The sequence below is a fragment of the Rhinolophus hipposideros genome, assembly GCF_964194185.1.
Source record: "Rhinolophus hipposideros genome assembly, chromosome: 11".
NCBI lineage: Eukaryota > Metazoa > Chordata > Mammalia > Chiroptera > Rhinolophidae > Rhinolophus > Rhinolophus hipposideros.
Window position 1 is genome coordinate 32871361 of NC_138057.1, and position 13848 is coordinate 32885208.

Genomic DNA, 13848 nt, shown 5'->3' on the forward strand with positions numbered 1-13848 from the left:
CACAAACATTACCTGGGGGGAAAAAAAGCCAAACATGAAAGAATACATGTTACATTACTCCATTTATAAAGTTCAAAAACAGGAAGAAGCATAGTATAATATATTGTCTACCTTTGGGGAGGAGAAAACATTTGCAGTTATGAAAGAGCTCGTGGCTCTTGTGTGCTAGCAACATCTTATTTCTTGATCTGTGTAGTGGTTATCTGCATATTTGCTTTAAGATAATTTATTGTGCTGATAAGATTAAAACTAGTCTGGGCCCAGACTCACCTTTTAAGCAGAGTTTAATGGCTTAAAATCCCAAATCCACCCAACAGTTTTCTAAAGCCTGGGAAGCATATAACTCGCATCTTTACTGAAAGGTGTCCCAAATACTGCATTCCAGCGTCCCTTTTTACACATTCCTCAATGATGTCTTGAACCGGAAGTCGCCATTGACATGTTTATTCTTCAATCATCAAATGAATGCTGCCTGCATGATTTCTTACATCTTGTTACAAAAAGATATGTTGGGTGAAGTTGATGCAGGTTAACAAGGAAATACCAAGAATGTTCTTTTAAAAAAAATCTTTGGCTTCCTGGGAGTAAAGGATACAATCTATCACAGGAAATTTTAGAAAGTCTGTCCTTATTCTGCAGAAATATTTCTCAGTAAAGTTCCCTGTGTTTTTCTGCCTAGCCCAAATGGCCATTCAGATGAGTAATATCAGCAAGTTCCGTGCATTGCAGGAGCAGTGCTGTGATCTTCCAAATACGGGGCCTCCGTGTGACACCTGGCAGCACACCAAGACCGCCGAATGTGTCTAGGGGGAAACCCTAAGAAACAGCAGGTATGATGGGCAGGAAATGACACTGTTTGTATTGCAGAAATAGGACAGTTTATCTGCTTGATAGGTGTGCTGTCCCTGCAATGTGCCCAATCCCAGGCACTTAAACTTAGGATGCCATATGGCCATCCTGAATTACTTGCAGAATCCAAATGCCACACAGCTTAGAACCAGTGAAACAGCAAGTCGTGATCTTGCATAGAAAAGCTTTTGCTACTCAGCATCATACAAATGAAAGAGCCAGAGGGAGGACACTCCCACAGCTTATCCACCCCACTGCTCTCGCTGCCCCTTGTCCTTGCTGGGAGATGTCCACACACACTGCCTTCTGGTCTACTCCCATCATTCTCTTGCACCTTTTAAGCCAATGGAGATGTCCACACTCACTGCCTTCTGGTCTACTCCCATCATTCTCTTGCACCTTTTAAGCCAATGGAGATGTCCACACTCACTGCCTTCTGGTCTACTCCCATCATTCTCTTGCACCTTTTATTGAATTCTCTTTCCTGGCACTAGAACATGTTTATATCTTTTCAGAGGCCCAATTTCTTCACAATAGTCTGTAGATGCTTGAGTCCTAACATCTGATTTTATAAGGTGGCTTCTGGGGGAGATCATATTTGCACTGCAATGTTCTGCTGGGAGAACCTGGAATATTCTGAAATATCACCATCCTGTTTGTCCATAAATAATAGATCTGGTCCAAAGAGGATTATTATTAGAAGTTAGAGAGACTGGACCCTTTCATTCCATAAAATAAAAAAATAAAATCATGCAGAAATATATAAAGTTAAAAAAAATTCCTTTTCCCAATCCAATTCTTTTTTATAAAGGTAACAGCTATGCAGTTTTCTGCTAACTAGCAGAATGGGAACTGGAAATAGAGATTTAAAAAATACGTTTGTAACAGAGCTGAGTTTATGGATGTTGAAATTTGTACCCACTAGACTAAAATTCTTGGGTCAGAGTAATGACCTAATACTCCTGTAAATGGCATACCATCTCTCTAAAATTCAGGACATTTCAAAGTTTTCATTTATTCTTTAAATTCGGATGTCAGATTTATAAGGAAGCCTGACTGCTTTCAATTGTTTCGTCTGTGGCATCAAGACAAGTACATGCTGGGGACCCTGGTCCTCTGGTTGTCTTGCTCAGGACTAAAGAACCTGCAGAAGGTGCTGGCAGAGGAACAGTCACCACAATCCTGCCATCCCAGGGATCTGCTGCGGGGCTTCTCTTTCTGCTCACCAAGAGCAACTGCTTAGTCGGGGCTTGTGAGAAGAAGGCTGTGCTTTAAATCTGGCTTTGTACATTTTTTCTTTCAACCTAAGAATACATTAGAATACAAAGGTCCAAGAAGACCAAGATCTATTTTAAAACCCCACAACGCACTCCACCAAGCAAAGATAAAAATAGGAAATGAATGTAACACATGACTCGTGATTCCTTAGACTTGGTGTTACACACTGGACTGACTCACGTAGCAAAGTCTCTGAGAAATCAAAGGACTGAAACTGATACAGCTGTAAGAGGAGGGAGAGTAATGTGTCCAGATGGGAAATTTATTCCAGACTGGAGAACGCAACTCACCTCATGATAAAGAAGCCAAGACACTGCAGTGATGGGTATGCTTAGTAATTGAATTGATTTGATCAACCGCCAACATTCCTGCAGAATCAGGATATTTCTTCTTTGAGAGGAACAAAAATGTTGAAATTAATGTGTTCTTTGCTCATGGATGCTCATCATAATAGAATGCAGTTGGGGCTGAGGGGACACGGTGTCCAAAAGAAGAAACTGCTTTTTGGCCATGATGGGAGGTTGAAAGGAAGGTGTTTTGTGGTGATGCCTTCTGACTGCTTGCTTCTTGATGGGTGAAATAAAGGACTTATGTATTAACTCATTTAATTATCCCAACAACTCAGTGGGACAGCTTCTAATATTAATCCCTGTGTTATGGAGTTAATAAATATTTGTCAAGTACTATTTTAAACACCTGTTATGGGTAACTGCTGACCGCCTGATGCTGGACGATGGCACAAACTTCAGAATGTCGGCATTCTGTAAATAGCTATCCAAAGGTCAATCCTTGGCACCATATGCTTCTTTGAAGTAGTCAGCACTCGTTTATCTTTGCCAAGGAAGGGGAGTGTTGTTATGGGAAAGCAAATATTCTGATTGACAGCACTGAAAAGCTCAGTGGTACCACTTATGATATAGTTATGGAGGATAAGCAAAGGGTATGAGCTTTCCAGTTTGCCTGTTTTCCATTCCCAGCAGGCCATCTGCTAGCTATGTGGCCATGGAAATCACTTTTCTAAAATTGAGTCTCATCATCTATAAAATCAAGATAAGAACAGGATCCACAATATAGGGGTAGTGTGACAATTAAATGAGGTAACACATGAGTGTAACCAGGGACCCAGAGAGCTCTGTGGGAGGGCCGAGGGCAGCTTGTGGGAGGGTCTATAACCCCCATGTATGTTCCCCTGGGTGGTTCAGGGGAAAGGGCTTGGTTAGTCATTGCTACTATTATGCTAGAGAGGAATGATGTTTTTCTGGGATTCCAGTTTTTTGACTACTAATAAAGCTAATAACCGACTCTTTTGGAGTGCTTATTAGGTACAGTAAAAAGGACTTATATATTAAAATGTCTTTCTTATCTTTGGGGTATTTATCCGATATGTTTTCTTTTAATAATGTTCCTCTATCAATACCTCTGTCTTGTTTATTTGTTTCTTGAATATTTGGTGGACTTCATCAGTGAAGCCACTTGGACCTTTTCGGGAAGATTTTAAATGACTGGTTCAGTTTTTTTAATGGTTCTGTTATGACACAGGTTTTTAATTCCTTCATAAGTTAGTTTGAAGAAGTTATATTTTTTTTCAGAAAATTTTTCGTTTTCCCTAAGTCATTCGATCTACTGGCATAAAGATGTGCAGGGACATTTTGAAATGTGTTTGTAATCATTCTTTTCGAAACATTGTCTAATTTATGTTTTCATGTCCTGTTTAACCCATGGACAACTTGGAAATCCGTGTCTTACTTTCCCAACTATGAGGATTTTCTAGTTATCTTGTGATTGGTTTGTCACTTAGTTTCATTGCTGTCAGAGAATAAATTCTATATGATTTTAATCTTTTGAGATTAGTGTAGGTTTACCTTATGACTTAGTATATAGTAAGTTTCCTTAAATATTGTGTGTATCATAAAAGAATGTGCGGTATTCAATACTGTGTGCAGATTCTATGTACGTTCATTTGCTCAAGTTTGTAATTATGTTGTTCATATTTTCAGTATTCATTCTGGTATATTTTGTCCTATCATTTACTCAGAGAGGTGAGTTTTAAACTCTCACTCTCTAGATTTGTCTACTTCTTTTTGTAATTCTATGATTATTTATTTATTTATTTAAAGGCAATGTTGCTAGAGGTATAGCAACTTAAAATTATTTTTATCTTCCTGAGGGATTGAGTCTTTTATCACCACCCCCAACAATAAAACCCTCCATCACTGGGCACCAACCACAGAAAATGGGTATGAGATAGCTAAAAGACTGCTTCTTACAGGTGAATGGTGAATAGTGAAATGGTGAATAGTGAAAGATGGTAAACCAATTGTGCAACATTCATTGAAATCCATACATTGGAGAATGCTTTGCAATGATTAGGAACAAATTTATGAAATAGATATAATATTCATAATATATTATTGAATTGCAATGCAGATTAAAACACAATTTGAAACATCTATTGATGTGTAGAGAAAAATATCTGGAGGATTTGCATCAGAAATCTTAACTATAGTTGTCGCTTTATGCACAAATTATAACTTGTATTTGCTTCATCTTACTTCATTCATGTAGTTTCTACTCTTCACAGTGCCCATGGAGTACCTATGTAATTGTTGAAAGTTAAATAAAAATGAATAAATTCTCCTACTTAGTTCACCCTGCTGCTTCCCAGGGAACAAGCATACAGTAGTGTGAATATTTTGATCTCATAGCACCTTCAGCCATCTGACCATGGGCCTTGGGTCATGTTGATACTGTGTTGTGCTGATGGTTCATATACCCTTCTCATTCCCCCTGCCACCCTTCACTCAGTGCTGACTCCAGCAGCCCTAGAAATTTCAGTCATTCTGACAGGACTTTGTTCTTGCTCCACTTTATTTTGCATTAATGAGTTCTCTTCTCACTGTAGTAATAATTGCTATGGAGGTCTCTAGAGACCGCACCACGGGCTGTGTTTAGTTCTGAGCCTCTCAATTGCATGCAAGAGGCTGGAAAGATATGAGAGAAGATTGCTGAAAATACTTCAGAGGCCCTGGAGGCACTGATTTAGGAGGCGGTTGAAAGACATATATAGAATATGTCAACTCTGCACTGACTAAATAGGGAATGTGGAGAAAACAGGCTTCGGGTTTATGAAGAATGTAAACACCATGAGCATTCCAAAGGGTGACTAAGTGAGACTGCCTTGGGAGGTACGGAGCAGGCAGAGGGCCGGGAATGTGTATGACACCAAGCTCTCTGGGCAGGACAATGTTGCCTTGAGAGGATCTCTAAGAAGGGTGTTTAACCCAGGTTTGCCAAACTTTGAGAAAACATTCAACAAAGCGACTGGGAATGAATAAGAAGAGAGGGATTTTAGCTAATGGTGTTATGTAGTAAGTTTTTAATGACCATTTTGTGGAATATATCAGAGGTACTCTTATGCAAAGCTATCGGGAACATCGACCTGAAAAATAGCACGTAACGTAGAGGAGTTTGGAAGGGCAGTGTGAAAAGAGAATGGAACTTGGAGTCTAAGAGTTCCGGTTTTTGAATGCTGACTTTCTAATGAAAGGTTCTCCTCTTTCCCCATCACCAGGTTCCCAGATCCTCTCTCCTGAGGTAAATCTTTTTTATCAGTTTCTTTTTTATCCTTCCAGAGATTATGGATAAGAACTTGTTCTATACCTTGCCTTTCGTATTCACCACCATATCTTGGAAACTGCCCCCTATCAGTACATCCAGATTCCTTCCTTATGAAAAGTTTCATTGTATTCCATAGTATGAAGCTACCAAACGATTTGAACACTTTACGTTCTTTGCGTCCTCCTTAGGCAGTGAATTTCCTTGTCCACAGGACTCCTGCACTTGTGGGTTTATGGCATTACGTCAAAAGACATTTCAGTGAGCTCCACTGAAGACAATGAAAAAATTCCCACACATTTCTGAAATGATGGACTGTTCTATAGCTATGATAACAAGGTGCCACCAAAACTCCTTATAAATCAATGAATCAACAATTTGAACAAGTTTTCACAAGCCAATCAATCAATGTCAACCCCACCCTTCTGAAAAACCAGCTAATCAGCGATGGAACTCACTTCCATGAGCAGCCTTAATTCCAACCAATCAATGGTCTCGCCTAAGTAACCAGGCTTCTACAGATGATGTCAAGCTACTTATACTTCTTAAGCCCTTAATTCCATGCTTAAAAATAAATTAAAAAAAGAAAACAAAACAGGTAAGCTCATCAGTCTACTCTGTGCAGACACTGTGCCTGATCATAACTCCCCTTTAATCATCAATAAATTCAATTTTGTCTTTTCAGGTACTGAGTGATGGTCCCATCATCTTCTGTTGCTAGAAATACCGGTTATATTTTGCATATGTGTCTCTACACATTTATACACTACTTGCATGTAAATTGCATTACAACCCTATAGGATATGTTGTACTTTGAGGTGGATTGAAGGGATTTCAGAATAAATTTGTTATTTTGTTTAGATTTTGACCTTAAAATCTGGCCTTCTCATAAGCTTTGACTCCAGTCCATTTGCAGTCTATTTTAGAAGTGGAATTGCTGAGTAATAAGAGATAGGTATTTTGAAATTTGATAGATACTGCCCTCCAAAGAGATATACCAATTTACATAACCATCATCAGCAAGCCAGTATGCTTATTTCTCTGTCCCTTAGTCAATACAATTTTTAAAATCTTTTGTGATTCCACAAAGTAAAAAAAAAAAAGATTTCCTTCATATTTTTATTTCACATTTTACAAATTGAATGAGCTTGAGCATTTGATCTTCTATATAAATATATATTTTTTTGTATTTCCTTTTTGTGTGGTGGTTTATAGCCTGTGGACTAAGTGACTTTCGAAAATCATCCTCAAGACTGATTATTTCTCTCCATTGTAGTAATATGTATAAAGAAACTAGGAAAGTAGCAGTCATTCATTTTTGTGTATAGTTGGTTAACCAATAAATATCCTATTTGACCAATTCATTTCTAATTTTCAGAAAAATAATGCATTGTTTGAAGAAAAACTCAGTGTTTTAAGATACAAAGGAGGAGAAAGCTTTGAGTGGACTAGGGTTGAGGTAGTTTTCTGCCCACTCTTGTGTTCAGCCTACACAGGTTAAAGTGGTTTTCTATTTTTAAAGAGCAGAGATTGCAGCTGTTCGAGATTGCAGCCCCTCTTAGCAGGTACCCGGGGAAGATAATTGGCAGGTACCATGAAAGGTCGATGCAAAGTACTGAGTGCTGCCACTCTGAAAGACCTAAGGAGGCGTGGGCTCAGTCAACCTGCAGAAGCTCGCCTCACAAGTGACCATTTGGGGCTGTTTTTACCAATGGCCAGTAGCTATGTTCCTTTCTTATTTTAGACGGTACGTTAAATAGCATTAATAAAATTCTCTGTGTGGGTCTTAGCATTACCAAGTACTTTTGCATGTATTCCTATTGCCATATGCTATAGAACTATGCCTGTTTGGGGAATGGAAACAAATTTTAAACTAGCCCAAATAAATAAAAATTAATGAAGTAATTCTGACCATTACTCCATGAAGTTAGCTTTATTATTATCCCCCTCTTGTGGGGGGGGGGGGAGTGGCTGTACTTGAGGCACAGAGAGGCTAAGAAAGTGTCCCAGCCTGTGGGTGAAATGGAAGCATAGCTCTGATTACTTGGAACCCCGTCTCTATGCACCATAAACTGAAAACTATATACATAAATATATTATCTCTTCAGCATGTACATACTAGGAATCTTTTCCTTAATAGAGACATAATTTCCAAGTACAAAAATTCGTAGCAGAAGAAAGACAGTAGACCCTTAATGCAAAACTACAGAACATTTGAATTTCCTTGGAAAGCTTTCCAAACTAATGCTGTGCTGTATTTGATAAACGGCATGCGTTCTGCAGGTTGAGTTCTGATTTCAAAGCTTGGGAAAGCTGTCTAAAATAATCTACTTTGCATTTATATATATGTAAAAATTGTGTTGATTTATTTTTATTGCCTACAATTAGTTTGTTGTCTCCTTATGCAACTTCTGCCTCAGGAATTGAGCTGTTTGTTTCTCCTTCTTCCAAGAAAACACTTTGCAGTGCACCTGGACTAAAAGCTCAATGATATAGAGTCTTTGTCCTATTATGCAATTTCTATTTTTAACTTGTATAGTAAAACTGTCATACTGATAATGTTCTCATACCAAAAAATTAATTTTGAACCTTGAAAGGTAAAAATGTATGTGCTATTTGTGTGTCAGTGTTTCGGGCTATCTAATTGAGCCACTCTTTTCCTCCAGACCATCATTGTAAAGTTGACAAATTTGGCAGACCTGTAGGATCTATTGAGCTGCAACTCTGAATTGTGCTTGTAAATTCTAGGATTCTTTGCTTATGGTATCACTGATAGAAATTTTCCAGTAGGAAGGCGAACTCAGAAAGAACAAGCAATATGTTTGAAGAAATCAGAGGCTTAGTAGATTCTTAAACAAAAATAAAGGAGGACCCAAGAGATAGGTGGCTCAGCCTTCTCCTCGTCTTCTTCCTCCTCCTCCTCTCCCTCTTCCCCCTCCTCTCTTCCCACCTTTTTTCCGTCCTCCTCCTCCTTCTAGGCAATGACCCAACTTTTAAAGCAAGAGTTGTCAGTCTTTGCTTTGCAGTTGCAGCTAGAAACTTCAGCAGTCCCCAGCGAATGCTGTTAGTTTTGCGGCTAATTCTGGCGTCACATTCAAATTCTTAATTAAGAATGCCTTTCTTCTCTACATTTTTCATTTTGATTGCATCTAATATTTTGTATATATCTATTCTTAAATTGACATTTACTGAGTTTTTACCATAGGCCAAATATTGTCATTCATTCAATAAATGTTTTCCAATTGCCCGTTATGAACCAGGAATGGGGTTAAGTGTGGTTTCAACAGTGAGCAAAGCAGATGCCCATGGGATTTACAATAATGTGGGGGAGAGAGAGGTTAACTAAATCAGAACACACACACACACACACACACACACACACACACACACACACCCTATATATATAGTTACTATCTGTGATGAGTGAGTTCTCTGATGGCAAAGATGAGATAAGCTGAGAGACTGGCGAGTCAAGGAGCATTACCCTGGGCTCTGTTGTTGCTTTCATACTCCTTATTAATTTAATGCTCCCATCAAGTCTTTGATATAGAAATTACCATCCTCACTTTGCAGATGAGGATGTGACGTGGCAAAAAGAAAGGTTAAAATGCTTTTTGTACCATAACTCGGATGCTCATGTAGCCTTTAAGTACAAATGAAAGGGAAATGCTGATTGGTTGTTTTGTAAGCATGGAGTTAAAAGCTCTTTAAAATGGTCTAACTGTCCTTCATTTGCCCCTTCTGGAAATTCCAATGTCAACATGTCCCTGACAAAATAAACTATTATTACAGCTTTGAAATGATGTGGAAGTAGTTCAAAATGTCTGTGGCAAAACCAACTACTTGCAAATACTACACGCTTATAATTGAATGATACAATTATGTTTCATGATCCACTGGTATAGGCAATTCGTCAGCTTCCTAGAGTAGCGGCTGCGTGTTTCAACAGGCAGCCTGACTTCAGGCAACTCCTCCCAAGGTGAGAACAGAGCTATTTTACGTGCGGTCCCCAGGAGGTAGACAGCAGCATTGGCATCACTTGAGATCTTATTAGAAATAGAATTAGAAATAAAAGTTCTTAGGCATGAACTAGGCCTGCTAAATAAGAATCACTAGGGGCAGGGCTCAGCAATCTGCATTTTAACCATCTCTCCAGATGATTCTTAAGCATGATAAAGGTTGACTTGTATTGCCCTTTAAAATGTGGACTAGCCTATACATACATCTGCAACCATATGATACTTGCAAATGAGAATGCATGTAGACCAATTAATAAATATCAACCATCGCTCTGCATATATAGAATATTAGGAATGGAAGGAAGCATTAAGATGAATGGGCAAAGCAACTTTCTTTTATGTATGAAGTTGAAAAGGGTATTGGTACATTAGTGAAATACTTGCTGATCCATTTTTTTTTGTTATCATCCATTTTATTCTTTCTACTATATTCTCTAATAAGTCTGATAATCAAGTGTATTCTGGTTTATGGTGAATTGCTGAGAGAATAACAGGTGGGTCAGTAAGTTTGTTATGTTAGTCTTGTAATTCCTGCTTGGAGAGCAGAACCTCGTGAGCAATCATTTATAGATCTCCTACAAACACATCGTTTCTCTGGGAAGAACTCTAGGCAGATGACCAGCAAACTCATGTCTTTGTAACTGACTATTGCAGGGGGTCTGACTGTGGATTTAACTATGATTTTGTAGATTCATAATCACGTTAGTTTTCAAAATGCCCCTCCCACCTTCCAACCCTTTTCTCAGTTTTCCAGCTTGTTTTCCCCAATTGTTTTTTTTTTTGTTTTGTTTTGTTTTATGTTTGCTTTCACCTCCCTACAAACGGATTTGGAAATAGAGCTACTGTTTATTTGGTAGTTTACAAAACATGCCAATGTGCCTGTGGGCATGAGTATAATATAACTCACAAGCCATAAATAAATGACAGAACAAAACCAAAAATAAGTAAAAGCTGAAACTTATATGTCTTTGTACCTAATAAGTCTTTTTTTCTCTTATCAGGGAAAAATGGAGTCAATTCTATGTACATCTTTCATACCTGTGAGTATTCACACTATTTTTTCTCTTTCAATAAAAAAAGCTGACTCGATGACAAGATTAGCTGGCTAATAGAAGAACAATGTTAGAAATAATGCTTCTAAAATAATTCCAATGGTTGCCTTCAGGTGAGGGAACATGGTTGATGTAAGCTTTTATCTTTTTACTTGTCTATATTTTCTTCAATGAGTAATAATACTGATAATAGCCACTATATAATTAGTGACTGCTATCCAATGTCATTTAATTTTCACAGGAAGCTTATAGGGTCATAAACTTCCATAAATTCAAAGCATCTGAGTAATTTACTTGGATTACCCAAGTAATAAGGAGCCCGGCTGGCATTGGACCCCAAATCTGCCTCCTTCCAAGCTGCTTGGTACTTCTCAGCATGGCTTGCTTCTTCCTTGCACTCCCAACCCTGTAGGGCTCCCTTTTCATTTCTTGCTAGTCATGACCTGTAAGTGTAAGAGTTGAAACAAGAAGGCAGAGGATCACGTTGCTCACCCTCAGCTGGGAATGCGTGCACCGAGCAACTCAAACTTTTCACCACTCGGCACGTGTCTGCAAATGATCACAAAACCACTGCTAATATTGATTTGAGGGTTACAAATAAATGTTAGTGAATAGGTGAGTTCACAAATGTGGAATCTGCAAATAATGAGTCTTGACTCCAATTGTTTAGTGGGCTAGATCACATGCAGATTGTTATACTGTATTTTGATTACTGCTGACATCAAAAGCTTCATGATGTGTGGAAATGTGTTATGTGGCTGAAGCACAAATCTTTTTTTGTGTGGAACACCATAATGAGTAGTGTGACCATCATACTGCTGAGGATAATATACTTTGAAATCAGGGGAAGGAAACAGGAGGTTTGAGTCCCTCTGAAAACAACGTCTGGACCAGGAGGTGGGATCTGCCATCAGATAAAAGAAAGGGCTCCCCACGTATTGAAGAACCTAGTTTAGACCTCAAACTATTGAATTTGCAGTCCATTAACAGACTGGGCTGCTTCCTGTGGGAAGCAGGAGATAGACAGAGGTGCATATGCCCACTCAGGTATGCACCTGATTCTGGACCTCCTTTCTCTCTCTCAGCTCCGCACTGGTCTGATGCTATCCTTCAGATACTGAAGCTGAGCTGAGTTTCCTCCCACAGACCCTCAAATGATGCTGGCCAGAGGACTTTTTTTCCTTCATGTTTTAGATGGAGAAAGAACAGGGTAGAAAGACTCTCTCAAAGCTTTGGACACAGATAGTATGTACGGAAATAGTCTATGTTTTTGATGCTATATTGACAACGATGTCCATCAGGAGGCGGAAATGGTGGAGGTCTATCAGGGAAATCGTGTGGCAGGGTCTTTCCTTCACGTCCGAGGGGCTTATTCTGTCTAGAGGATACCCAAGGGGAAGAATGTGGGGCATGGCTTGGTTTCCCAAGTTTGATCCTCTGACCTCCATTTAGTCTCTGCAAATAGCTGGTAAGACACAGGCCCCCTGGCACAGGCTGAGGCTGGCAGAGCAGAGACAGGAAGGAGCAGATAAGTCTGTCCAGCTGTACTCCATCAACACTGTATTGCAGGCTGGCGCTTCTCTGTCTTCTCAGTAAGTCTCCTGAGTTGATCTAAAAAAAAGTTTCGTGGCTTTTTTTTTTTCATCAGGAAAAGAATGTGCTGATGACAAAAATAAGAGGTGGAAGAGTGTGATGGCTGTTAGATAACAGAAGTTTGAAAGTTGAATTCAATGGTGGTTCAAATAGAGGATGATAGTGAATCTACCTTATACTCGATTCAGAACTAAGAAGAAATGATTCATGGAACTTTGTGCTGCTACAGGTGTTTGCACCAGGGCAAAAACTGCTTGAGTGTAAAAACACTCAAAACAACAACAAACAAACAAACAAACAAACAAAAACTACCGGAAGGTGAAACACTTGAGGGAAAGTCTAAGCACTTCTTAACTTTCTGCGTGAGAGTGGGAGGATGAGAGGAGAGGAAGTGGGAACCTTTTAAATATTTCTGTGCTCACAATTCTGGGGACTCATAAAGATCTTGAACTATATCCATTTGGAATACTAAGAAATTAGTCCACTAGCTTCTCACATTGAGAAGTGGTAGTAAAGGCTATTCATGGACTTTTCTGTCTGAATTGTTGTAGTGGAGTTATGCCCCTTCTAAGCTGTGACTTTGGGCAAGTTAGTTAATCTTTGTGACTTCATGTCTTCATCAGTGAAAATGAGGGTAATAATAGTGTCTGTCTCACAGGGAGTGGGGAGGAGCAAATGAATTAATGTAATATGCTTAGAACAGTGCCAGGCGTGTAGTAAGCACTTGGCATTAGATGTCATGATTATTACTTGCTTTGTCATCCCAGCTACTTCCTCTCTCTAGTTATCTGCTCATCCAACATTCCGAGGATGAGAACTTAGTAAGGCTTCCAGTCTCCCTGGTCCAAGTCTCAAATTGGGTAGACCTATCACAGCAAGCCAGTCATTTTCAAATGACCCAAGCTGCTTTGGAGTTAGAGGAGGAGTGCTGAAAGGTTGCAAGTCAGCTCAGTGACTGCTTTCAGCAAATGATTAAGGTCTCTCTGTAAGATAGAGTCAAGTCCATCTGGTTCCCCTTAATTGAGTTCCTAAATCTAGTCACGGCCAAAGCTTGGACTTCCCAGCTTTTTAGCGAATCATGCTATTTTGAGTTTTTGCTCAAGTTAGCCTAAATTGGGTTTGTGTCCCCTTCATTAATGTGGGAGAGAGATTGCTATTAAGTAACAGAACTCCAGGTTTCTTGAGAGTCTGACAGGAATTCTACTAAGGTCAAATACTGCCCTTTTAGAGGTGCTTATGAGTCATTTTCGTCCATTATTCACATTTTAGTTTAAAGCAGTCACCCTCCCCAGGTTTACTTTCCAAGTTAACAGCTGACAACATCTGAAGGGTGAACAAGCTTTTTAGCAGGAGGATAAAGAACTCTAAGAGCTACTTTGGAGGCTCTTGGGTAGCCTAAAAGTACCTAGTGCCATTAAGGCGGGCTTGAGAAGGAATAGGGA

The 13848-nt window shown here is 39.2% G+C and overlaps 1 protein-coding gene across 2 annotated transcripts in view; it reads left to right on the forward strand.

Moving 5' to 3' along the window:
- The first annotated feature begins 2276 nt into the window (after nt 1–2276).
- The window catches only part of LOC308504976 (histone-arginine methyltransferase CARM1-like), a 231913-nt gene continuing 220341 nt past the window's right edge, over nt 2277–13848 (forward strand). The window contains exons 1-2 of one of the 2 annotated variants that reach the window (XM_081066633.1): nt 2277–2452; nt 10763–10801. In XM_081066633.1, coding sequence (XP_080922759.1) covers nt 2449–2452; nt 10763–10801 — 43 coding nt within the window. In that variant the 5' untranslated portion in view covers nt 2277–2448. The remainder of the gene's footprint in view (nt 2453–10762; nt 10802–13848) is intronic. The other variant, XM_081066631.1, reaches the window with a different exon arrangement.